This window comes from Mirounga angustirostris, unplaced genomic scaffold (assembly GCF_029215605.1).
Source record: "Mirounga angustirostris isolate CCGP_5_RB_7025 unplaced genomic scaffold, mMirAng1.0.hap1 SCAF_5, whole genome shotgun sequence".
Lineage (NCBI taxonomy): Eukaryota > Metazoa > Chordata > Mammalia > Carnivora > Phocidae > Mirounga > Mirounga angustirostris.
In genome coordinates this window covers 165,616,090-165,640,253 of record NW_026991713.1, presented here as the reverse complement: position 1 = coordinate 165,640,253, position 24,164 = coordinate 165,616,090, and the positions used below count along the sequence as shown (strand labels likewise).

Below are 24,164 nucleotides of genomic sequence, written 5' to 3'. Positions count from 1 at the left end.
TGGTACGAAGCAAAAATTTAATGTAATCTATGCAGTATTTAAAAATAATCAAGAATTACGACAACTTGAATGAGTCCCGGGAGGTGTTATCTTAAGATATAAAGAAGGGATGGAGGTCCTGGAGGGAGTAGATACACTTATCTTGGGGAGGAACAATCCACAAAGGCCAAGAACCCAGTTCATTCCTCACAACACCCCAGGAACAACATTCTAGTGAGTTTCACAAGTTATAATTCAAAGCCCTCGGTTCCATTCTAAGGACCATGTCCTTCCCCTGGAACGGTGGTCCTCTAAGAAGTCAAATCAGGAGAGGGCCTAAGCTCTGGAAAGCAACCCCGGGACGTGACTTGCGTCCCCTCTACATGAAATAGAACTCGTGTAATGTGTCCTTGGAAAAATCACAGCAGGGGGTGAGAACCTTCAGGGCCATCAGTTCTTGTCCTTCAGTACCCTATGGTCAGATGAATCTCAACATCCAGAAATATCCTTTGATTTGTTCTTTCTCTGATATCTTGTGTCCTTGGGATCAAAGCCTCTTTCACAGGCACCAAATAATGCCCAGTGAGGAGTTTTCGCCACATAATCCTTTGAGCTGAAAGTTGCTGATCCGCCACTGTCTTCATATTCCTGCATGAGCTCCTGGAAGCGGTTATAATCGATCCATGTCCACCACTCGCTATCAATCTTAAACTGGAAAGAAAAAGTGTAGTCAGGTCAGAAGTAAAAACATCCATTTAAAAAAAAGGAAAACAAATATTTTAAAAATTCAAAGATAAGCCTGATTTCTTTTCTCCCTATCAAGTTAAAGAAAATTCCTGCATGCTCCAGATATGGTTCCATATCAAAGCTGAATGAACGACAGTCAGAGGGGAGGTTTCTTTTCCCCCAGGACTGCTAGGATTGCTGCTACGCTGGATGAGGAAGAGCCAAGTGCTGAATAAAGAACTCATCCTGGAATTGCAAGTCAAGTTTATCTTTAGCAGTATCACTGAAAGAAGGTTAATTAAATTTTTTTGGCATTATCATGTGTTAATGGACGAGTTAATTCTAATTCCTGTTGTTGCCACTTTCTATTTGGTATGAGTTTTCCTGGTTGTGTTAGCAGCACCGAGTGGGATCCGTTTTATTATTAAACTGTGCTTGAGTTATTAGTGAAGCTTTAATCAATGACTTCTAATTCTGAAATGCTAACTAAATGGCTCAAACTAGCCTGTTTAACCTAACATGGATACAACACCTCATTAGTGGAAAGCCTTGTTAAGAATTTCAATTCACTAAAGGGGAATAATTCAATTTGTACTCTTTTAAGAAAACTGCTTCTCAAAAGTCATTGTAGAATAATGACCAGGAACGAAGAAACCAGAAAATAAGTTGATGAAGCTCTCAAGGAATTACTAATTGAACTGTGAAGGCTTTTGACTCAAAGCATCTATTTGGAACTCATTTGTGTAAATATATAATACGTAGATACCTGATTTATTAACAGAAAAATCATTCCATTAAGCTGCTGTCTTCTAAAAAACGCTGATTATGAACCAAGTGAAATAACAATTTCATGTTCTAGCTGAGAAAAATATTGAAAATGTATAGCTTCTTGGATTCAGAATATTAAAATATGCTGAATTTCAATGACATCTGATTTTTTACCCAACAGCTAAGAGGTTTCTAGTGTGAAAAAAGTACCAAATAAATGGAAAAGTTTAGTCTATCTATGAATCATGAGAAATTATCTTCTAATAAGACCATTCTTTGAAATGGTGCCCCAAGGGCCTCTATGAAAACTCTAACCTAAGATACAAAATCCACATCTCCCCATCATTTCCTCCCAAGACAGACTGCTCTCAAATGTTCTCTACTACCATGAAAACAATCCGTCATCCCTGGGTACTGAGCCTCAGAACTCCAGAGTCAAAGGTGCCCCCACCCCTCCCTGGCCCCTCACATCCAAAAAACGTCAGGCCCCATGCATTCCTCGTTAGCAGCATTTCTATCGTCCCGACACGATCCTAACACAGGCCCTCATTTCTGGTACTCAGCGACCATCATCCTGCTGATGGGTCTTCTGATGCCAGGTTTGGCTGCTTCCACCTTCTGCAGACTGAGATTCTGAGCTACAGAATCTACTCTCCAACACAGTAGAGCCCCATTCCTGAGAATCTGCAGTGCAAATATCAAACCTCCATCTGGAGGCTCTTCATGAGCTAACTGCCCTCTCACGTGATTCCTATCCTACTCCCTCTGTCTGACCAACACCTACTCATGCCTCAGGTTCCCTCATAAACGCCTTTCGCTCTGGGAAGTCTTCCCGAATCCCTTGAGGTGATGAGAGTTCACCTGCCACAGGACCTCACTCCCCTGAACCTGGCCCATGACATAGGAGAACTGCTTCTGGAGTGACCTCCCCAGCCCAGTCTACCCGGCATCAATACTGCTGGCTTTGTGAATATATCTGACGTACCATTTATGCCGGCGCTTAGGACATACAGGGGCCTGGCCTCCTTCTCCTTACCTCTTAACAAAGCTAGAAGACCACACAATGAAGGAAATTTCCACCTGTTCTACTGACATCTTGAGAGGGAGCATGTGATTCCGCTGCTACTGGCTCTATAAACGAGACTGTGCTGTTTTCAGAGCGGACTCACGGAGGGGCGCACTACTCACCCCTTACTGGAATCGGGTAACACTCCAGCTGGTGGAGGAGTAAACATGTCGTTACCATGGATGACAGTAACATGAGGCCAATAACGATGGCTACCTTTTATTCCTCCCTCTTCTAACAGTTATGGAGTGCTAACTATGGACTTGGCCCAGTCACAGATATTTTTTTTTTTTAAAGATTTTATTTATTCATTTGACAGAGAGAGACACAGCGGGAGAGGGAACACAGGCAGGGAGAGTGGGAGAGGGAGAAGCAGGCTTCCCGCGGAGCAGGGAGCCCAACGTGGGGCTCGATCCCAGGACCCTGGGATCATGACCCAAGCCGAAGGCAGACGCTTAATGACTGAGCCACCCAGGTGCCCCCAGTCACAGATATTTTAAAAATAATTATAATATAACGTGGCGTGTGCAGTGAGTGAGGTTATGCATAAGGCACTCCCAGAGTGCAGAGGAAGATGTGATAAATCGCTCCCAGCCCCTCCCGGAGCTTGGTGCTATGCGAAAAGTCCTCCTAGGGGCTCTCTGCTTCGCTTGCTGGGTGAAACAGATAACCGAATTCTCCTCTTCCCTATGCCTCTCCCTTTGGACTTTAGATCTCTAGGTCCCTTTTTGGATTCCAAAGTCTGACCCCACAGGGTCCACAGTCCTGGTCTACCTTTTCCCTCAAACTCCACCAATCATCACTTGCCATGGGTATTCTAACAGGGACTAAAAAATTAGCTTAAACTAGAGCAACAGACTTAAAATCTTTTTCACCACAACTTACAATAAGAAGTATATTTTGTATCTCAATCTAGTGTACACACACATACACACAGAGGCTCTGGAAACACAACTTTCACAAAACTATGGCAATGATTTCATTAAAAAAAAAAAAAGTCACTTGCTATAGGCTGGTAGGTTCCCTAACCCCTAATGCAATTAAGATCTGGTTTCCTCTGACTACAGAATTCTAACTGTGGCTTAAAATGGAGGAAGTCAGTTGCACAAATATGACAACTATAAGCTAACATCTGACAACTGACAACTCTGATTGCTAAAGTCTAAGAAGAGCAGGTATATTAGCTTTTTGGTATCTACCATAACAAAATACCACAGACTGGGTGGCTTAAACAGCAGATATTAGTTTTCCTACAGTTCTGGAGGCTAGAAGTTTAAGATGAAGCTTCCGGTAGATGGCCACATTCTCACTGTGGCTTCACAGTGGGGGGGCAGTGGGGAGTCTCTTCTTATGAGGACACCAATCCCATCAGATCAGGGCCCCACCTTTATGACCTTCATTTAACCTTAATTATCTCCTTAGAGGCCTTGTCTTAAATACATACCCCCTGGGGGGCTTAGGTCATCAACATGTGAATTCTGAAGGGACATTAATATTCAGTCTAGAATAGCAGTTAACTCTTAAATTTGTTAACACTAAGCCATCAGACTCCTAAGACAAAAATGAATCCATTTATGCCCCCTCTCAAGACAATCTGAGAATAATACTAAATAATAACTCAGAAAAAGTCAAATTGTTTCAGGCAAAAGGCAGAAGCTAAAAGGGCAAAATCTGGTATGACTGGCAGAAAAATATGGCTGGAAGACGGAGATGCATAAACAGGAGAATAAAACCCCAAATCATAAAATTTGAGGTTAAGTATGCTGAGACAGGACGTCACCCTGCTTCAAGAATTCCTCAAATCCAACAGTAAGGGAAGTGGCAAATCTATGCAGAATTATAAATAAACTCAAAAGGTCACAGATGATCTCAAAAACACACCACAAGTGCAATAAAGTATGGCCCTAGCTGAGAAAGCCAGACTGCTAAGGATCTGTGGCCTTGTGGGGCAGATGGGCCAGTGCCATGGGCTCCCATCGTCCAGAACAAACAGCAGTACCAAGGGTTGTGTTCTCATTATTTTCTCTCTTTCACAGAGGGAAAATTTCATTGAACAGAATAATGACAAATAGATTCTTTATTATTTTAATGTTTAAAAAGAGTCTGTTAAAGATGACAGATTAAACACATGCATGTACTTCACTTCTTGAAATCCCACTCGAGTGACACTAAAGGTATATCTAAAAGATATATAAACCTGTAAAAGCAAAGAGATCAGGAGAGGAGAAAAGAGTATCAAACTTGTAGCAATAACTGGCTCAGCAGACCCAAGAGAACTGCATCTGAAGCTAGCAAGTAGAAAAATCCAAGATTCGACCTGATTGATACCTCAGAATTCCCCAAAGGCCTGGAAACTGGTGGTACCAGACACCTCTAGAAGTAGGGACAGAAGAAGCACCAACTCCCTGCACCCCCAAAAAAGCCCCAAAGATAGATTTATATACTGTGTAAGAAACTGTTAGAATCCCAAGTTCCTCCACACCCTGCATATACACACAGCTGAGCAGCTGCCCAACCTACCCACCACCCTCCCCAACAGAAGACAGATTTATTCTCATAAGACAGTAGGAGAGAAAATCCATGGACTAGGGGGTAGCAGGTAGAGCTGAAAACAGAAATGAGAGTTCAGAACAGCCCTAATCCCCTGCCCGCTTCCCTACCTCTGATGGTCATGCAGCCTGGGGAAAGCAGGAGACCCTTCTGGCCAGCCCAAGAGGACTGACTGAAAAGTACTATTTGGGTTTTCCTAAGGAAATGACTCAGCTAGATTTCTCTAAGATAAAGTCAAGCCCAGTCCACAGACTTAGGACTTCAATACGTTTTTTAGTTTCCCACTTAAATATGAGCAGACAACTAGTGAACATGTGAAGAAAACTTCTAACAAGAGAACTAAAAGTAAACCAAAGGAAAAGAGTAACAGAGTAAACAGAGTGTAGGCAAGAAAACAGCAAACAAAATGAAACCCCAAACAACTAAACTAAAACAACTATCCTCAGAGAAATGAGACAATACTGTATCCATAAAAAAAGTTACCCTATAAAAAGAAACACTCAAGGAATGAAAAGAACCTTAGACTTTAAAACTACAGGAGCAAAGATGAAAGATTCACAGGAAAGTTAAGAAAAAAATTTTAAGAGAATTTCCTAAACAGGAGAGAAGGTACTAAAAAAATAAATAAAAAACTAAAGGACTAGCCCAAGAGACCCAATTTAAAATAACACCAGTTTTTGAAAGAAAGGAGAAAAAATAGGAAGGAGGAAATCCTCAGTGAAATAATTCTGGAAAAAGAATTTATGAAGTGAGGGGCAGGAGTTTCCAGATTAAAGGGGTGCACAAAGGATAAGAATAGACACACTGCCTGAGGCACATCTCAGTGAAATTTCAAACAGTGGAGACAAAAGGAAATCCTAACAAGGGAAAAACGGTCATCCACAAAGGATTAAGGATCAGAATGCCTTCAGAGTTCTCAACCACCACAGTGAGAGCTCAGACAGTGGTTCCGACTGCACAGGGGCGAGTATGCAGCTTAGAATTCCATACCCAGCAAAACTATCAATCAAGTGTGTAGGGAGAATAAAAACATTTTTAGACATTTAAGTTCTCAATAAATTGGACCTCCCACATAACCCTTCTCAGGACTCTACTGGAGGATGTTTCATCTGAATGATTCAGGGATCCCCAAAACAAGACATCCCAGGGCGCCTGGGTGGCTCAGTCGTTAAGCGTCTGCCTTCGGCTCAGGTCATGATCCCAGGGTCCTGGGATCGAGTCCCACATCGGGCTCCCTGCTCGGCAGGAAGCCTGCTTCTCGCTCTCCCACTCCCCCTGCTTGTGTTCCTGCTCTCGCTCTCTCTCTGTCAAATAAATAAATAAAATCTTTAAAAAAAAACAAAACAAAAAAAAAAACAAAAAAAAAAAAACAAGACATCCCACACAAGAGAGAGCTCAAGGAAGTCCCAGTATGACAGTTGTGTGTCCAAAGCAGGTGGGTCAGAAAGTGCCTCTGGGGAGATTCCTTTAAAAAGATGAAAATGGGGGCGCCTGGGTGGCTCAGTCATTAAGCGTCTGCCTTCAGCTCAGGTCATGATCCCAGGGTCCTGGGATCGAGCCCCGCATCGGGCTCCCTGCTCAGCAGGGGGCCTGCTTCTCCCTTTCCCACTCCCCCAGCTTGTGATCCCTCTCTTGCTGACATAGTGATCCCTCTCTTTCTGTCAAATAAATAAATAAAATCTTTAAAAAAAAAAAAAAAGATGAACATGACATCACTCAGCATCAGGGAAATAGAAATCAAAACCACAATGCAATACCACCTCACACCAGTCAGAATGACTAAAATTAACAAGTCAGGAAACGACAGATGTTGGCGAGGATGCAGAGAAAGGGGAACCCTCCTACACTCCTGGTGGGAATGCAAATTGGTGCAGCCACTCTGGAAAACAGTGTGAAGATTCCTCAGAAAGTTGAAAATAGAGCTACCGAATGACCCAGCAATTGTACTACTGGGTATTTGCCCCAAAGATACAAATGTAGGGACCCAAAGGGGCACCTGCACCCCAATGTTTATAGCAGCAATTTCCACAATAGCCAAACTATGGAAAAGAGCCCAGATGTCCATCGACAGATGAATGGATAAAGAAGATGTGGTATATATATATACAAGGGAATATTACACAGCCATCAAAAAAATGAAATCTTGCCATTTGCAATGACATGGATAGAACTAGAGGGTATTATGCTAAGTGAAATAAGTCAATCAGAGAAAGACAATTATATTATCTCAATGGTGTGGAATTTAAGAAACAAAACAGAGGATCATCGGGGAAGAGAAGAAAAAATAAAACAAGATGAAACCAGAGAGGAGACAAACAATAAGAGACTCAATCATAGGAAACAAACTGAGGATTGTTGGAGGGGAGAGGGGGTGGAGGGATGGGATAACTGGGTGGTGGGCATTAGGGAGGGCGTGTGATGTAAAGAGCACTGGGTATTATATAAGACTGATGAATCACAGACCTGTACCTCTGAAACCAATAATATATTATATGTTAATTAATTGAATTAAAATAGTTAAAAAAATTTTTTTAGGGCGCCTGGGTGGCTCAGTTGGTTAAGCGACTGCCTTCTGCTCAGGTCATGATCCTGGAGTCCCTGGATCAAGTCCCGCATCGGGCTCCCTGCTCGGCAGGGAGTCTGCTTCTCCCTCTGACCGTCCCCCCTCTCATGTGCTCTCTCTCACTCTCTCTCTCTCAAATAAATAAATAAAATCTTTAAAAAAAAATTTTTTTTAAATAAATAGATGAACATGATAGAGAACCCAACACATCTGAAAGTCTGAGAGGAGATATAGGTGGCAGAGAATTTGAGAGTTCGTTTAGCTAAAGAATATAGAAATCTAGACAAAGAAAAAATAAGATAAATATTAACTCCAAAGAAACCAAAAGGTATGCTGGAAACAAACAGCAATCATAGCAGACTGCACTGCTTAACAGTGAACACTGTTCATTTGGTCATATAATGCATAAAACTATGCTATGCATGAATTGCAAAGGTGGGAGAATAGGAAAGGGTGTGATGAGCAAAGGTAGGGGAGAGCCTCATTTCATTTCCATAGTATAAAGAGACAATGAAAAAAAAACAATGAAGAGCAGCAATATTAAGTATGTTATTTAGAGATATAAAGACAAATACCAAAATAATCACCCCAAAGTTGAAAGTGGTTGTTGCTTGAGAGGAGGAAAAGAAGCTATGTTTGAGGAAAACACAAGGGACTGCTGATTTTTGTAATAAACTTTGGCTTTTTAAATTGTCTATGTAGAATTTTTATAAAACTAAAAAACAAAATGTAAAATAGTAATGACCAATCTCTCAAAGCAAGGGAAGAGTATCCTATCAACAACCCAAACCAACAAACATGGGGGGAGGAAAGGGGAAGACCTGCACGACAGTGGTGGTGACCAACATTTATGAAGCATCCTACTGTGCACTGGGCACCATGTTTGGTTCTCTAGCTTGTATAACCCACTCATGTACAAACCCACTTGTGTAACAAAACTCATGTGGTTGGATTCTCCTCTTTAAAACAAGGGCAAAAGTCCAAAACAGCTAAGTAGTAACAAATATGCCAAAGGTCCTATCCTCTGCAAGTGGAAGAGCCAAGATTCAAATTCATGGGTGTTCAAGAGCCTATGGTCATTACATTATCACACACTGTAAGCTGTCAAACCAGAAAAATGACAGAACTAATAATAACCATGGTGTCTTTCAAGCATTTTGGGGTGCAAAGAGATTTTTTTCACCCCTGGATTTATTTAAGTATCATATTTCTAAGTTAACTCCCTTTGTTTAACTGATCTAAAAGCCAAAGAAAATAATCTGTAGGCTCCAAATTCTTAGCGTCCTTCAACCTTCCTCAACATGAAGTATAAACAATGAGCACACTGAGGAGAAGCATGCTGTCTATTATTTCTCTACCCAAGTACAGCACAACAGAGACTGTCTGTTCCAAGGCAAATGCAGGGGAAACAAAAGATTTATATGCAGACCTCTAAAATTAGCTTGCTCTGCCTTTGATTGGTTCTGTTTTATTTACACAGCTTTTGTCCCTTCTGGCAAAATAATAATTAAAGAAGTAAAACTGCCACAGTGAGAGATATTCCTCCCATTATCTTAACTGGTTCCTAATAGCATACGCAGTCTAGGTGAGCACATTTCTTCTTTTTTTTGTAGATGAAGAACTGACTTCCCATTAGTTTCAATAGTATCTTCCATACAGAGAAGTGTATATGGAATATCCACAGCTACTTAAACTCAAAATGCCACAAACAAAAATTCTTACCATTTGGCCTGTCAATCTCATGCCTCAACCATGCTGTGCTGAAGTTATTCCAGGTCTTAAATTATAAATACTGTGTAACTACAGGGAAAGTTCTAATCATTCAAAGGCATCATATTTCTACACATCCAAGAGTTAAAAATAAGGAGGAAATCCTGCATATGAGCTAAAAAGAGCAAATCAAGAGCTGTTGATTAGTATCACCACTGGAGAGAGTTTGTGCAAATCTTCCTCCACATGATACTGCAGTATTCTTTACGGAAAAGTCAAATTATCAGCACCTTTAGGGCAGACTCTTTATTAAAGGCCTATTACAGGCAAGGCACTATTCCAGTTGCCTCACATTTGTCACTTAATTTAGCCAACACAATAACCCTGTAAACAAAGTTACTGCTATTTTTCAGATAAGAAAAATGAGAAACGGTGAGTGTGGGATTTGAAAATAGATACAACTCTTCAAAGTTCAGGAGTCCCCAAGACCACCCTCACTTCTGTCACCAATTGTAAATTCAGGGGTTCCCAAGACCATCTTCAGTTTGACAATTCACTAGAAGGACCCACAGAATTCACTGAAAGCTGTTAGACTCAGTATGGCTTATTACAGCATAAGGACACAGATTAAAATCAGCCAAGGGAAGAGCCATATGGGACAGACTCTAGGAGAGATCCATGCATGGAGTTTCCAGTTGTCCTCCTTCACTGGAATAGTGATCAGAGCTAATCTCAGCCATCAGTGATGTGCAAGAATAGGCACAGAGTGCTGCCAACCTAGGAAGCTCACCAGAACCTCGATGTCCAGAGTTTGTTGTTGTTGTTTAAAGGGGAGGAGGGTGGAGGGGCAGAGGGTGAGGGAGAGAGAATCTTAAGCAGGCTCCAAGCCCAGCATGGACCCCTAAGTAGGGCTTGATCTCACAACCCTGAGATCATGACCTGAGCCAAGATCAAGAATGGGATGCTTAAGCGAATGAGCCACCCAGGCACCCCAATTAATGTCCAGAGTTTTAATTGGGATTGGTCACCTAGACATAGTTGATTGCGGCGTGGCTGACTTTAGTTTCCAGCTCCTCTGAAGGTCAAACAAATATTGTGTAGTCTAAAGCCCCTGCCCTAAATCACATGCTTAGACTATCAGGTGTGGTCTAAGTCCCCCAGATAAACAAGGACACTCTTCACAGGCAGGACATTCCAAGAGCTTGGAAATCACCTCCTAGAAGCTGAGGGCCAAGATCAGCCCTTTCTTTGGGTAAAATTACAACCAAAACTCAAAGTCCACACACAATGGACAAAGTAGAATAATACAAAAATAAAAAAGAACACTAACCAAAAAAAGACTCATACATTTCATTTGAATTTTCACACTCTCAAGAAATTATGATCTTAGTGTTGGTTATTTCTTAAGTTTGGTCCTCCAGACATACAGTAATACTTACCAAACCCCTGGGAAAGTACCGGTTAGAGGATGGAAGAGGGGCTGCCGGGCCTCCTCATAACTCAGAAGTACATGTGAACTGGGAAGGAGCAGAGGAAATCCCAGGGTAGTGTGAGGGAGAAGTGATTTTGGAACACAAAAAAAGAGCGCTATGGTAGTACTTAACTTCCCAGATTTATGAATTTCGTTCTTGAGTACCCTAGCTACAGCTGTGTTGTTTGTTCTTTGGGTAAGAGGCAGCAAAGATCACAAAGACTTCCCAAGTGTACCTGACTGCCTGCAACAGTGGAGAGCCGAGCAGAGTTGCCTCCTTTTTTCTGAGGAACCACTTTGAGAAGCAAAACTACAACAATGCATTTGAATTATAGATATATCCAAGTGCAATTAAAAAGTTTTTAAATCTGGAAACTCAATTTCTGGAATTTCAATCTTCATCTACAATTTTGTTGGAGTAGAGCTAAGTCCTCTCGTCAATGTCACCAAAATGCCAATTTTCTCTGACATTTTTTCTGAAAGTAATTATTAGAAGCAACCAGGCCTCTGATAAGCATGAGTTCCACACGTATCACAGAAGGCAAAATTATCCTGTCAGTAGCTTTTGTTAGGAGATCACTGCATAAGACCTAAATGGAGACACACAATTCCCTTCCTACTCCAAGAAAGAAGGGCTTAGGGAAGTGACAGCTCTTCCTTCCCTCCCTTTACAGACTGCAAATTTATATGTCCAAGAGAGAGGAGTCTGTGATCAACACTGAGTTACGTACAAGGCCTCAAATGTGGCAAAAACTTTCTCAGAGTTGACCTTGAAGGAGATCCATGAACTTGCTTCTTGGTGAGCGGGGTGGGGATCTGCGCTGTTCTCATCAGACACTTACCTCCATCTCCCTATCTTGTCTGACTGCTCTGTAGCACTTGAGAGACAGTATGATGTCATGGTCACCATGTCATTTGTATTTTGAAATATCTGGGATTGAATTCTAATTGTGCTTGTGCTCTCTTGGCCTGAGATAGCTCCCTTAGAATGTGAAGAAAAGTAATATTTATGACTCATAGGATTTTTCTAAGAATTAAATGAATTAATGCATGCACAGCATTATCAAAGTGAACTTAATAAAAGTTATTGATTGTTGAGTTTATCAGCAGACACCAAACTAAGGAATAATAACACCAGAGAGCTCATCAATGATGAAAGATTCTAGAACATTATGCTGGAAGACAACAGAATAATATCTGCAAAATGTTAAGAGGGGTTGACAAAGAAGCTTATATAAGGCATAAGAAAAACAAACAGCAAAATGACAGAAGTCCTCCCCCCCCTTTTTTTTATCAGTATCACTTTAAATGTAAATGAATTAAACTCTCCACTCAAAAAAAATCAGAGATTGCCAGAATGGATTAAACACACACACACACACACACGCTCTCTCTCTCTCTGTCTCTCCAACAATATGTTATCTATAAGAGCCTTACCTTATATCCAAAAACACACGCAGGTTGAAAACGAAAGGAGGGAAAAAGATATTCCATGCAAACAGTAGCCAAAAGAGAGCAGGAGTGGTATAGTAATATCACACAAAATAGGCTTCAAATTAAAAAGATTATAAGACAGAAAGAAGGACAATTTATATTAATTAAAGGTTCAATACAGCAAGATACAATAATTATAAACATTTACATATTTAGTACCAGATCATCAAAATATATGAAGCAGATATTGGCTGAATTGAATGGAAGAATAGACAGCTCTACAATAATAACTGGAGAGTTCAGTATCCCATTCCCAATAATGGATAAAACAACCAGACAGCAGTATGGAAACAAAGGACTTGAACAACACAATAAATAACAGTCTGCCCAATAATACAAAATATACATTCTTCTCAAGTTTTAATGGGACATTTTCCAGGACAGACCATCTTAGTTAGGCCACAAATTAAATCTAAACAGATTTTAAGAGATAAACATCATATAAAGTATCCCTCTAACCATAATGAGATAAAGTTAAATATCAGTAACAGAAGGAAAACTGGAAAATGCACAAATTTGTGGTGATTAAACAACACATTCCTAAACAACCAGTGGATCAAAAAGAAATTGTAAGGGAAATTAGCAAATACTTAAGAGACTAAGTGAAAAGGAAAACACAACATACCAAAACTTATGGGACATAGCAAAAGCAGTACTAAGAAAGAAATTTATCGCTATAAAGGTTTACTTTAAAAAGTAAGATCTCAAAAAAAAAAAAAGTAAGATCTTAAATCAACAACCTAATCTTACAATTTAAGGAATGAGAGGAAAAAAAAAACTAAACCAAAAGCTAGCAGAAGAATGGAAATAATTATGGTTAGTGCAGAGATGAAATAGAGAGTAGAAAAAGAGGGAAAAAAAGCACTGAAATCAAAAGCTGGTTCTTCAAAGAGATCAACAAAATTGACAAACCTCTGGCCTGACTGAGAAAAAAAGAGAAAAGACTCAAATAACTAAAATCAGAAATGAAAGTTGGGACATTATTACTGATTCTACAGATATAAAAAGGATTATAAGAGATTATTATAAATGTACACCAACAAATTGGACAATCTAGATGAAAAGGACAAATTCCTAGAAACACAAAACCTACCAAGACTAACTGACAAAGATACAGAAAATACGAATAGACCAATAATTAGTAAGGAGATTGAATCAGTAACTAAAAATCTCCCAATAAAAAAAAAAAACTCTGGCCTTGATAGCTTCACTGCTGTAGTCTATTAAACTTTAAAAGAAGAACTAATACCAGTCTTTCTCAAATTTTTCCAAAAACTGAAGAGGAGGGAATACTTCCTAACTCAGCCTTATGAGGCTTGCCTACTAAAGCCAGACAAAGATACTACAAAAAAAAAAAAAAAAAGACATGCCAATATCCCTTATGAACACCGACGCAAAAATCCTCAACAATATAATATCAAAGCAAATTCAGAAGCATACTAAAAAGATTATATACCAAACCATGTGAGATTTACTACTGGAATGCAAAGATGGATCAACATAGGAAAATCAATGTATTACATCACATTAACAGAAGAGAAAAAAGAAACCACATGACTATCTCAACTGATGCAGAAAAAGCATTCAACAAATTTTAACATCCTTTCATGATAAAAATACTCAACAAACTAGGGATAGAAGGAAAATACCTTGACATAATAAAAACCATATATAAAAACCCACTGTAAACATTATACTCAATGGTGAAAGACTGAAAGCTTTCCTCTTAGATCAGTTAACAAGAGAAGGACGCCTGCTTTTATCACTTCTATTTAAGTTAAGTTGGGACTACAGCAGCCGTACCAGGTGATATGAGAAATGAAGAACCAAAAGTAGCCAAGAGAAAAAGAGGGAGAAAAAGAAAATGGGAAGGAGCTGGTGAGAAAGGCTGAGAGACAGGTGGGTGCGAGAAGCAGCTTGACAACATCCTGTTCCAGACAGGTTCACTGGTGAATTCTACCAAATATTTAAGAAAAATAATACAATTCTCACTATTCCAGAAAACAGAAGCAGAGAAAACACTTCTTAACTCAGTCTATGAAAGCAGCATTGCTCTAATACCAAAACAAGATAAAGACATTACAAGAAAGGAAAACGACAAAACAGTAACTATCCTGAACATATATGTAAAAAGCAACAAAATATTAGCAAGTCAAATCCAACAACGTACTAAAAAAATTAAACACCATGACCAAGTGGGATTTATTCCAGGTATGGCAAGGCTGGTTCAACATCTGAAAGTCAGTTAGTGTAACACATCATATCAACAGGCTAAAGAAGAAAAATATGATCATATCAACAACTGCAGAAAAAGTATATAACAAAAATCCGAACTGATTTATGATTAAAAACTCTCAGCAAACTAGAAATAGAGGGAAATGTCCTTAACCTGATACACATCTACCAAAACCCTACAGTGAACATCCTACTTAATGGTGACAAATCAGTTGCTTTCCCACAAAATCAGAATCAAAGCAAGAGTGTCCCCTTTTACCATTTCTAATCAACATCATACTTGAAGTCCTAGCTAACACAATAAGACAGGAAATGGAAATAAAAGATACACAGATTGGGAAGAGAGGCATAGATAACATGATTAATTGATGTAGAAAAATCCAAAGAATCAACAATAACAAAATACCCTCTGGAACTAATAAGTGATTACAGCATGAGTGCAAAATATGAGGCAATATTTTGAGAAATATTAGCTAACTGCTTTCTCATATACCAGCAATGAACAACTGGAATTTGAAATTAAAAACACAGTACCATTTACATTAACCTCAAAAAAATGAAACACTTATGTGTAAATCTAACAAAACATGTATAGGATCTCTATGCAGGAAAAAAAGTGAAAAAAGTTTGGAAGATCTAAATAAGAGGTTATTTCATGTTCATGGATTAGAAGACTGAACATTGTTAAGATGTCAATTTTTCCTAGCTTGATCTGTAGATTCAACTCGATCCCAAACAAAATCCTAGCAAGCTAGTTTATAGGTATTAAAAAACTGATTCTAAAGTTTAGATGAAAAGGCAAACAACCTAGAATAGCCAACCCAACAGCCAAGAAGATGAACAAGTTGGAGAACTGATACCACCCAATTTCAAGACTTGCAATAAAATTAACAAAAGTCAAGATTGCATAGTATTGGTGAAAGAACAGACACATAGATCAATGGAACAATACAAAGGCCAGAAAGAGACCCACACAAATACAGTCTACTGATCTTTGAAAATGGAGCACAGGCAATGTAATGGAGGAAGAACAGTCTTTCCAACAAATGGTACTTCAACAACTTGACATCCACAAGCAAAAACAAAACAAAACAAAGAAAACCCCCAAAAATCTCAATATAAATCTTACAGCTTTCAAGACAGATCTTAGACCTAAACATATAAAACTATAAAACTTCTAGAAGGTAACATAGGATAAAACCTAGGTGACCTTGAGTTTAGAAACCTGGCATCATCCATGAAAAAAAAAGTTGATAAGCCAGATTTTATTAAAAATGCTTGCTCTGAGAAAGGTAGTTAAGAGAATGAAGAGTCAAATCACAGACTGGAAGAAAATATTTGCAAAACACATCTGATAAAGGGCATGTATCCAAAATATATAAAGAAGACTTAAAACTCAACAATGAGAAAATAACAAACCCATTTAAAAAGTAAGCAAAAGATCTGAACAGACACCTCACCGCAGAAAATGTACAGGCGGCAAATAAGCATATGAAAAGATGTTCATTCATCTTTTCATGACATTATGTACTTTCCAAAGCCTATTCAACTTTATAGTACAAATACTGAACTTTAAAATATGAAAATTTAAAAAAAATCATTTAGGAGGTCAGGGGATCCCAGGAAGAGGTGCAGACTGTGTGTGAGAATCTAACTATGTTATGAATGTATGAAATAACTTTACTGAAGGGAAGGAAGAGGAAAAGGTGCTGAGCTAAGTAATTCTGGAAATGAGTGAGCTTCTAAGACTACTAAAGGCAAAAGGACCTACACGTAAGCAAAAGAGGTTAAACTTTTAACTAGGGTTAAAAGTTCTGATACTGCTATACTTGTATATTGGAACTGAACGATTAAGTAAATAGACGGCTGATATAAAGGAGCTAGGTTTCTCACTGTTAGAGGGGGTATTTACAAATAAGCAGGAAGAGGAGCCTAGAGTGAGTCATGTTGGCAATGGATTAGAGTTTGAGACATTAATATGTTTAGCTTAATATAGATACAAATGGATACATGTAGAAATATTTACAGCCATGTGTATATACAAAGGCTAGAATATACACACAATTTCTTTGCTTTGTCATATACCTTTTAGAGGGCGTAAAAGAAGAAACAACACCCTAGCAGCAACAAGCACACCTTCACCCAAATCTTGATTTCTAACACCATTCTTCAATAAAGGAACCAGGGCTCCTGACAGAAATAACTGATTCTAGGACTGGAGCAGAAAATATATAAGATGAGCCTGGAGCATCTTGTAGAGCCAGAAAGTAAAGAAGTGTTCAAAAACAAAAACAAATAAAGCCCTGAACATTGATGTCAAAGGAGCACAAGAGCCAACCAGAAGAGATCCTAGTGGCTAGAGCTAGAATAATTTGAGCAACAAAAGTAGACAAAAGTAGAAACATTATAACATGGGTTATAACCCAAAGTATAAAATAAATACCGTAAGTCCATACTGTTATAAAAAATGACTGAATAAATTAAAAACTGGGGAAAAGACATAAACCTATTGATGTATATATCTCACCCTCAAGGATGTGGAACATAACTCTCACTCCTTACAAATGCGCTGCAGACAGTGACGTCTTTCCAAAGAATAAATGTACAGAAAGGGGAGGGGAAGAGTAATTTTACAGTGGAGACACCTGAGAAACACCACCTCAATTGGCTGACCAAGGTCAACATCACTAGTTGTAAATCATGTTGGCAGTATGCATCCCTGATACAGTATGATGAAAATGGCACTTTACCCCTGTGGTCTTCCTCCTAAAAACCCACAACCCAAGTCTTAGGAGAAAAACACTGGACACATTTCAGTAGTGGTGTAGGCTATAAAATACTTCATGAGTACTCGTCAAAGCTGTCAAAGTTATCAAAAACAAAGAAAGTCTGAGAAACTGCCGTAGCCAAGAGGAGCCTAAAGGGACGTGACAATTAAATATAACGTGTCCTCCTGGATGGAACAGAACAGAAAAAGGACATTAGGTAAAACCTAAGAAAATCTAAACTATGGGCTTTGGCTAAAAATGCAGCAATATTGGTTCATTAGCTGTAACACAGGTACTATACCAATGTAAGATGTTAATAACAAGGCAAATCTAGAGTATAGAGAAATTCTTTGCACTGTTCTTCTTGACTTTTCCATAAATCCCAAACTGTATGTACTAAGACATAAAATTTATTTTTTTAAGTAAGCAATTAAGTTTGAAAACAATGCTTTGTGGATTTGCAAGCCGTATGTATCACCTACTACTTGGTTTCCACTGGCAGTGATCCACTTGAATAGGATGTTACCAATATGCAGAGAGGAAGGACTTCACTGTTTCTAATCTAAAATTCTCAAAGTGTATTGTATTCATCATGGTCTTATTAGCTTGCAGACTGACAGGTCCAAGGTTACATTTGAGCTGCTAATGGAAAACACAGCAGAAGCGTGACTGTGTCTTCTTATGCCGGCCTCCCTTCCAGAGCACACAGACCGGCCCACCCTCCCCCTGTAGACAGTCTCCTGTGGGCATCTGTACTTACCTCTTTGTCCCTCTAGCTCAAACTTAGAACTAAAATATGCTGACTTACTTGAGTCTGCTTCGTCTTTCCTTTGTTCAAAGTCAAAGAAACTCATTGAACGTTCTACTCCCACCCACTAAAGAAACTCCCTCTTATCAAGAGCAGAAACTCCTTTTCTAGAGTCTAAACATCACTTCTAAATGACAAAACTGTTGTAAAAAAAATAATCATCCATTAAAAAAATATTCCACTAACAATTAAGAAATGCTTTGCATGTGATATAACATATGGCAATAACAAGATCACTATAAATGATGCAAAAAATGACCATGGAGTATCCTGGGGATGGACAGGGTAATACAGATTATAATGGATTCTCCAGAGGCTGTTCCATGTTGTGAAAATCTTACTAATTTAATGCAGAATCTTTAAAGGTCATCTAAATGTAAATATTTAACCAACGCTTGAAATCTCTAGAATTTTTTTTTCTTTTTTTAAAGATTTTATTTATTTATTTGAGAGGGAGAATGAGAGAGAGAGAGCATGAGAGGGGGGAAGGTCAGAGGGAGAAGCAGACTCCCTGCCGAGCAAGGAGCCTGATGTGGGACTCGATCCCGGGACTCCAGGATCATGACCTGAGCCAAAGCGAAGGCAGTTGCTTAACCAACTGAGCCACCCAGGCGCCCAAGAATTTTTTTTTTTTTCTTTTAAAGAATTCACCTTACACTTTGGGCTACATGGTATCCTAGATCAGAGAATTTAAAATTTTTCAAGTGGATAAAGAAAGAAATGCCACAATGGAAGGATATTCAGTGCTGCACTTTATGGCAATGTTATTATTTCTGCTAGCCAACTTTACTAGAATCAGAAAAGTACAGTATAGTAGACAGGAGAGACTTTCAAAAAGCATGGATCAGCATCAGATTCCTGCTGCAGGAAAACAGAGAGGAAATGGTGAATAGGAAAACAACTGTATTTAACAACTAGCAGGTCACTGATGACCTATAAAATAGCAAACTCAGTAGAATAAATATTTATTGAATAAATGAATGAATGAATGAACGAACAAATAAGGAAGAAGGGAAATACATATCCAAATTAGCAAGTACAATGGAACAATGTCTCTGCTTTCTGAAGGCAAGACAGTGAAGAAGGAAAGGAGAGGACCGTGAAGAGGCTGTCAGTTCACTAAACAAACTCTAAGAATCTACTGTGTCCCCAGGACTCTAGCAAGGGCTGGGGATGACATCCTTGTGTTCCAGGAACCCACAGCTCCTTAAAGAAGGCAGCCTTATCTATGCACATATAGATCTGAGAAAAGTAGCCCCCAAGAAGATTTGTTTTACAGTTTTAAGGAGCAGAAATTCAGCAGATGAACTGAGGTGGGGCAGGGTGGTGAGTACATTTCTGGCAGAAGAGGTTATCTTGGGCAAAGGAGGAGGAAAAAAGCAACATGGCGGTACCTTGTAAAGGCCCAGAGAGGGGGCCTGTAACAAGGCCGAAAAGGCCCCGATTGTGAAAGCCATTAAGAATCAAATAAAATATCTAGGTTTTTCTTTTACGTTCATTGTGAAATGTCCTGTTTCAAAAATATAGCAGAGAAACAATAAGCTTGGAATTGGCAGTATAAACAATGAGGTTGTTAAACAGTCAATACCTACTCTGATATTTATGAACTAAATGATTTGTTTTATGGATTCTTCTAGTCTTTAGGTTTTGTTTTGTGTTTTTCTATTTCTTTCCTTTGTTTGGTTTTTGGTTATAGCTCTGTTTTTTTGTAACCTTAAAAAGGCATCCATGGGAAAAAACAAAACAAAACAAAACAAAAGGCATCCATCGGTAAACTGCTGGCCTACTTATTAAATGGGATCTGATAGGCTCTGATAAGGATCAGGCAAGGATGTTTTCATGTAAGTTTCAGGAAAATCTTTCCAGTAACATTGCAGGGGCAGCCTTGTAACCATACTGGGTGACACTTCTAACATAAATACAGAAAATCAATTTACATGGAAATAATCTGCTAAATAATCTACTAATAAACGGTGTACCAAGTTGACTGGCATTAATGTTCACTGAGGAGATACCAAACCAAAAACTATAAATGTCAAAACCGTGGTCATAGACTTCTGTTTCTGGACAAGATGGAGTGTATGCACTTCTTCCTCTTTCTCCCACTATACAGCTAAAATCCCTGGATATGACATATAAAACAAACATAAAACTTTAAAGGTAGATATAAGAAGGCACACTGGCTAGGGACCTCGAGACCTGAGGAACAACAGTGGTGCATTCCCTGGGTTTTATTTTTGGCTCTTATATCCTGCACTGGGTGCTGGAGCCCAGAAGCTTGGCTGAAGCCTGCAATCCAGAAATACCAAAGGGCACCAACAGTAAAAAAACATCTTAGAGCCCCATGAAAAACCTGCTTTTCCTAGCCAAAGGACCAGGAAAAGGGCAGCCTAGCTAGCAGGACAGAAAACCTTTTGGCAATAACCAACCTAGGCCATGAGAAAAATGCCCGATTCTCATCCCAGGTCAGTCAGCACCTAGGCGGGATCCTAGACTTTCACATTTGCCCAGCCATACTGAGCTGTACCCTCCCTCCTCGCTGCTGGGGAGCTCTCAAGAAGGTGGGGCGGAGGATCGGGCCATCCCAACCCCCCTCTGTCGTCTCAGGAGCATTGACCTCCACCTGGCCCTAGCAAGGTGCCTCTCCCCACCCACGCTAGAGTGGGGACAGAGGAAGCTTAGCAGAGAGCCAAGACTTCCACCACTGCCTAAGGGCAACGAGGTCCCCACGTCCATCCCATACTGTCACTGGGGAGCAGCAGGAAGGTGATCCTCCCTCCCTAGTCAGAGTGGTATCAGAGGTTGCTGAGAGGAGAGCCTGAACTGCCACCCCCAAATGAGCCATACCGAGGCACTCCTCCCCGCACAGGTCAATGGCGGCTGAGTGGGGAGCCTGAACTTCGACATCTACTTGGCAGTACTGACGTGACACCAGCCCACGCCTCACCTAGGATGAAAGAGAGTGGCCTACGTTGCGTATCTGACCAAGTCTACCACTCTCCTCTCTCTCCCTTCGCACCCTTTGTTTCAGACCCTCATCACTTCACCCTCGGACTGTTGGATTCTTACAACAGTTTTTAACTGGTTTCTCTGTCTTTTAGTCTTGCAGTTCATCCCCTGTAATGTTGCTAGAGGAATTTTTCTGAACCTCAAATCTGATTGGGTCACTCCCCTACTTAAAACCCTTCAGTGCCTGCCCATGCTGTATAGGAAAAGGCACAACTAGGACGCCATTTAATACCATCAGTGCTCTTGCCACTGACCAATCACCCCCCTTCCTTTCCCTTCAACCATTCTTTTGACCTCCAGCCATACTGAACTACTTGTCGTTCTCCTAACAGGCTAGACCTCTGCCCTTCTCCAAGGACCTTTCCTTGTATGGTTTTCTGCTTTAATGTCCTTCCTAGCTGGGCTGTCACTGGACATCCTGTCAAACAGCAACTCCTCTGTGAAGCCTCTCCTGATGGTACCACATCATCCTAAGTACACCCCTCTGGGCTCTATTCTAATCTTCCATCATTGCTCTGATAAAACTTTGGGGGCATTTGTTTTGATAGTTGCCCTTTTTTTCTGTTAGACCATTCTTGAAGGCAGGGACCATTTGCTTAACTCATCTTTGTATTCTTAGTACCCAGCAGAGTGCCTGATGCATCTTGGGTGCTCAACAAACATTAGATAATGAGGTTCATCTCAGACTCTCTCCTCATGCTGGCTTGTACCTGGTAGCTATAACTGTTATTACATTTATCACATCAAATTTCACTTATTTGTTTGGCCCTTTCTGAGAACTCCCTGTGGATATGGGCAGAACCAAAAAAGAAGCCAGAAGGATGAAAACGGCAGATTATCTGAAAAGGAGCAACAAACCAGTAGCTGACTTTTTATCAATGGAATGTAAAAGACAAGAGAATATCTTTATTGTGTTGAAAGGCAACAAATGTCAACCTAGAATTTTATCCCCAGCCAAAATATACATTTCCAGACAAACAAGAACAGAATTTTCTATCAGCAGACTCCCACTAAAGTATATTGTAAACAGTGTTTTCTGGGCAGAAGGAAAACAATTCCCATATAGGGGATCAAAAAATGCAGAAAGGAACAGAGTGCACAACAGTGTTAAAAAAAAAAAAAAAAGATTTACATGCATCTTTAAGATTTTATTTATTTATTTGACAGTGAGAAACACATAGCGAGAGAGGGAACACAAGCAGGGGGAGTGGGAGAGGGAGAAGCAGGCTCCCCACTGAGCAGGGAGCCCGATGCAGGGCTCGATCCCAGGAGCCGGGGATCATGACCAGAGCCAAAGGCAGATGCTTAATGACTGAGCCACCCAGGCGCCCCAAGATGCATGTAAATCTAAAGGAATCCTGACTATATAAGGCAGTTAACAATATTTTCCTTATACACATTTATCATTAATGGACACAACAGTAACAGCAGGTGAGTTGGGAAGGGAAAAATGGAGGTTGATAAGGTGTTCTCAGGTCCTTGCACTGTAGTTAGAGCATAAAAGTATTCATTACCATTAGACTTTGATTAGTTGAGGATGCATAGAGTCATTCCTACTGCAACCACTAAAAGAACAGAAAAGAGTATATAATTTCCATCCTAATTAAAGGAAAAGACCTATTGTGGCTGAGAAAATAAAGAAAGTGCAGAGAGAGAGGAGAGAAGAGCAGTTTAAGAGCTGGAGAGGTAGATAGCCTTCTCATGCTGGGTCCTAGAGTCACATTAAGGATTTTGATTTTTATGTTAAAAGCAAAGGGAGGTCACTGAAGCATCTGAGCAGCAGAGATCAATATTCTATACAGATTTCTTTGGCTATGATGTGAAGAACAGTCTCAATGGAAGAGGAGAGAACTTTACCACCATGGTCAGGATTATTTTCAGAGCACTGCCTCTTCAATCAAATAATGTTTTTTTAAAGGCACTACCTTACCTAAGATAACAGTGAATGAAAAACTAGAAAATAAAATTCAGGTTTTTTGGCTTTAATTTTTAAGATTTGCTTCGTAAGTTAATTAGCTTTGTAGCTACTTTAATTAACATTTCAAATACCAGGTGGTCTTTGTTTCTCTGTTCCTTGATGTCCCTTGATGTCCCAGAACATATTCTTCTGTCTAAATATTTAAGTCTGACAGACCACAGGTCATCTACACACAATCTCACTGCAACTAAAGCACAAGAGCCTTTTAACCAGGTGTTTGTTGAGACCAGAGGATGTGAAATTTTAACTGAGCAAATCTTGTATTATTAAATGTCGCTAACCTGAGAAGCTGTTCAGGAAGCCATTTAAGGTTTTTGGGGAGGATAAAATGTTCTTTCATGTTCAAATTAAGCCTGACTTTACTTGCATAAAAAGCACTTCTATAAGAAGAGGTACTCCAATCTTGACCTTTATTATCTTTTTGGTATTAATTTATCTTTATTGTGATATAATTCACATGCCATAAAATTCAGCCTTTTAAAGTGTACAATTCAGTGATTTTTGGTATAGTCACAGAGATGGACAACCGGCACCACTCGATATTTCTAGAATATTTCCATCACCCCCAAAGAAAACCTGTGCCTGTTAGTGGTCACTTCCCAGACTGCTCTTCTCCAGTCTCTGGCAACCACCAATCTACCTTCTGTCTCTACGGATTTAACTGGTCTGGACATCTCATGTAAACGGAATCATACAATATGTGCCCTTTTCTGTCTGGTTTTTTTTTTCACCTAGAATAATGTTTTCAGGGTTCATCCATGTTTACTTTTTTAAAAAAAAGTATTTGTTAATGGAGAACTTGAACAGAAAATCAGGCAGAGTAGTCTAACAAACCTCACTGTGCTTTCATCTAGTCTCAACAACAGTCATCCTATCTGATGTGAAATGCTGGGGTCCAGGAGCCAAGAGCAAGAAACGATTCTCAAGGTATCTTCGGTGCAAAAAGGGTGGTTTTATTAAAGCACAGGGACAGAACCTGTGGGCAGAAAGAGCTACACTGGGGTTGTGAGGAGTGACTGACTATATATTTTCAAGTTGG

General features: G+C 39.7%; 1 protein-coding gene across 4 annotated transcripts in view; it reads right to left on the bottom strand.

Annotated features, from left to right (window-relative positions):
* The window catches only part of LOC123844709 (S-adenosyl-L-methionine-dependent tRNA 4-demethylwyosine synthase TYW1), a 205,474-nt gene continuing 181,310 nt past the window's right edge, over positions 1 to 24,164 (bottom strand). For all 4 annotated transcript variants that reach the window (XM_045875474.3, XM_045875473.3, XM_045875472.3 and 1 more), the window contains one exon: positions 1 to 690. In XM_045875474.3, the coding sequence (XP_045731430.1) occupies positions 469 to 690 (222 nt within the window). In that variant the 3' untranslated portion in view covers positions 1 to 468. The remainder of the gene's footprint in view (positions 691 to 24,164) is intronic.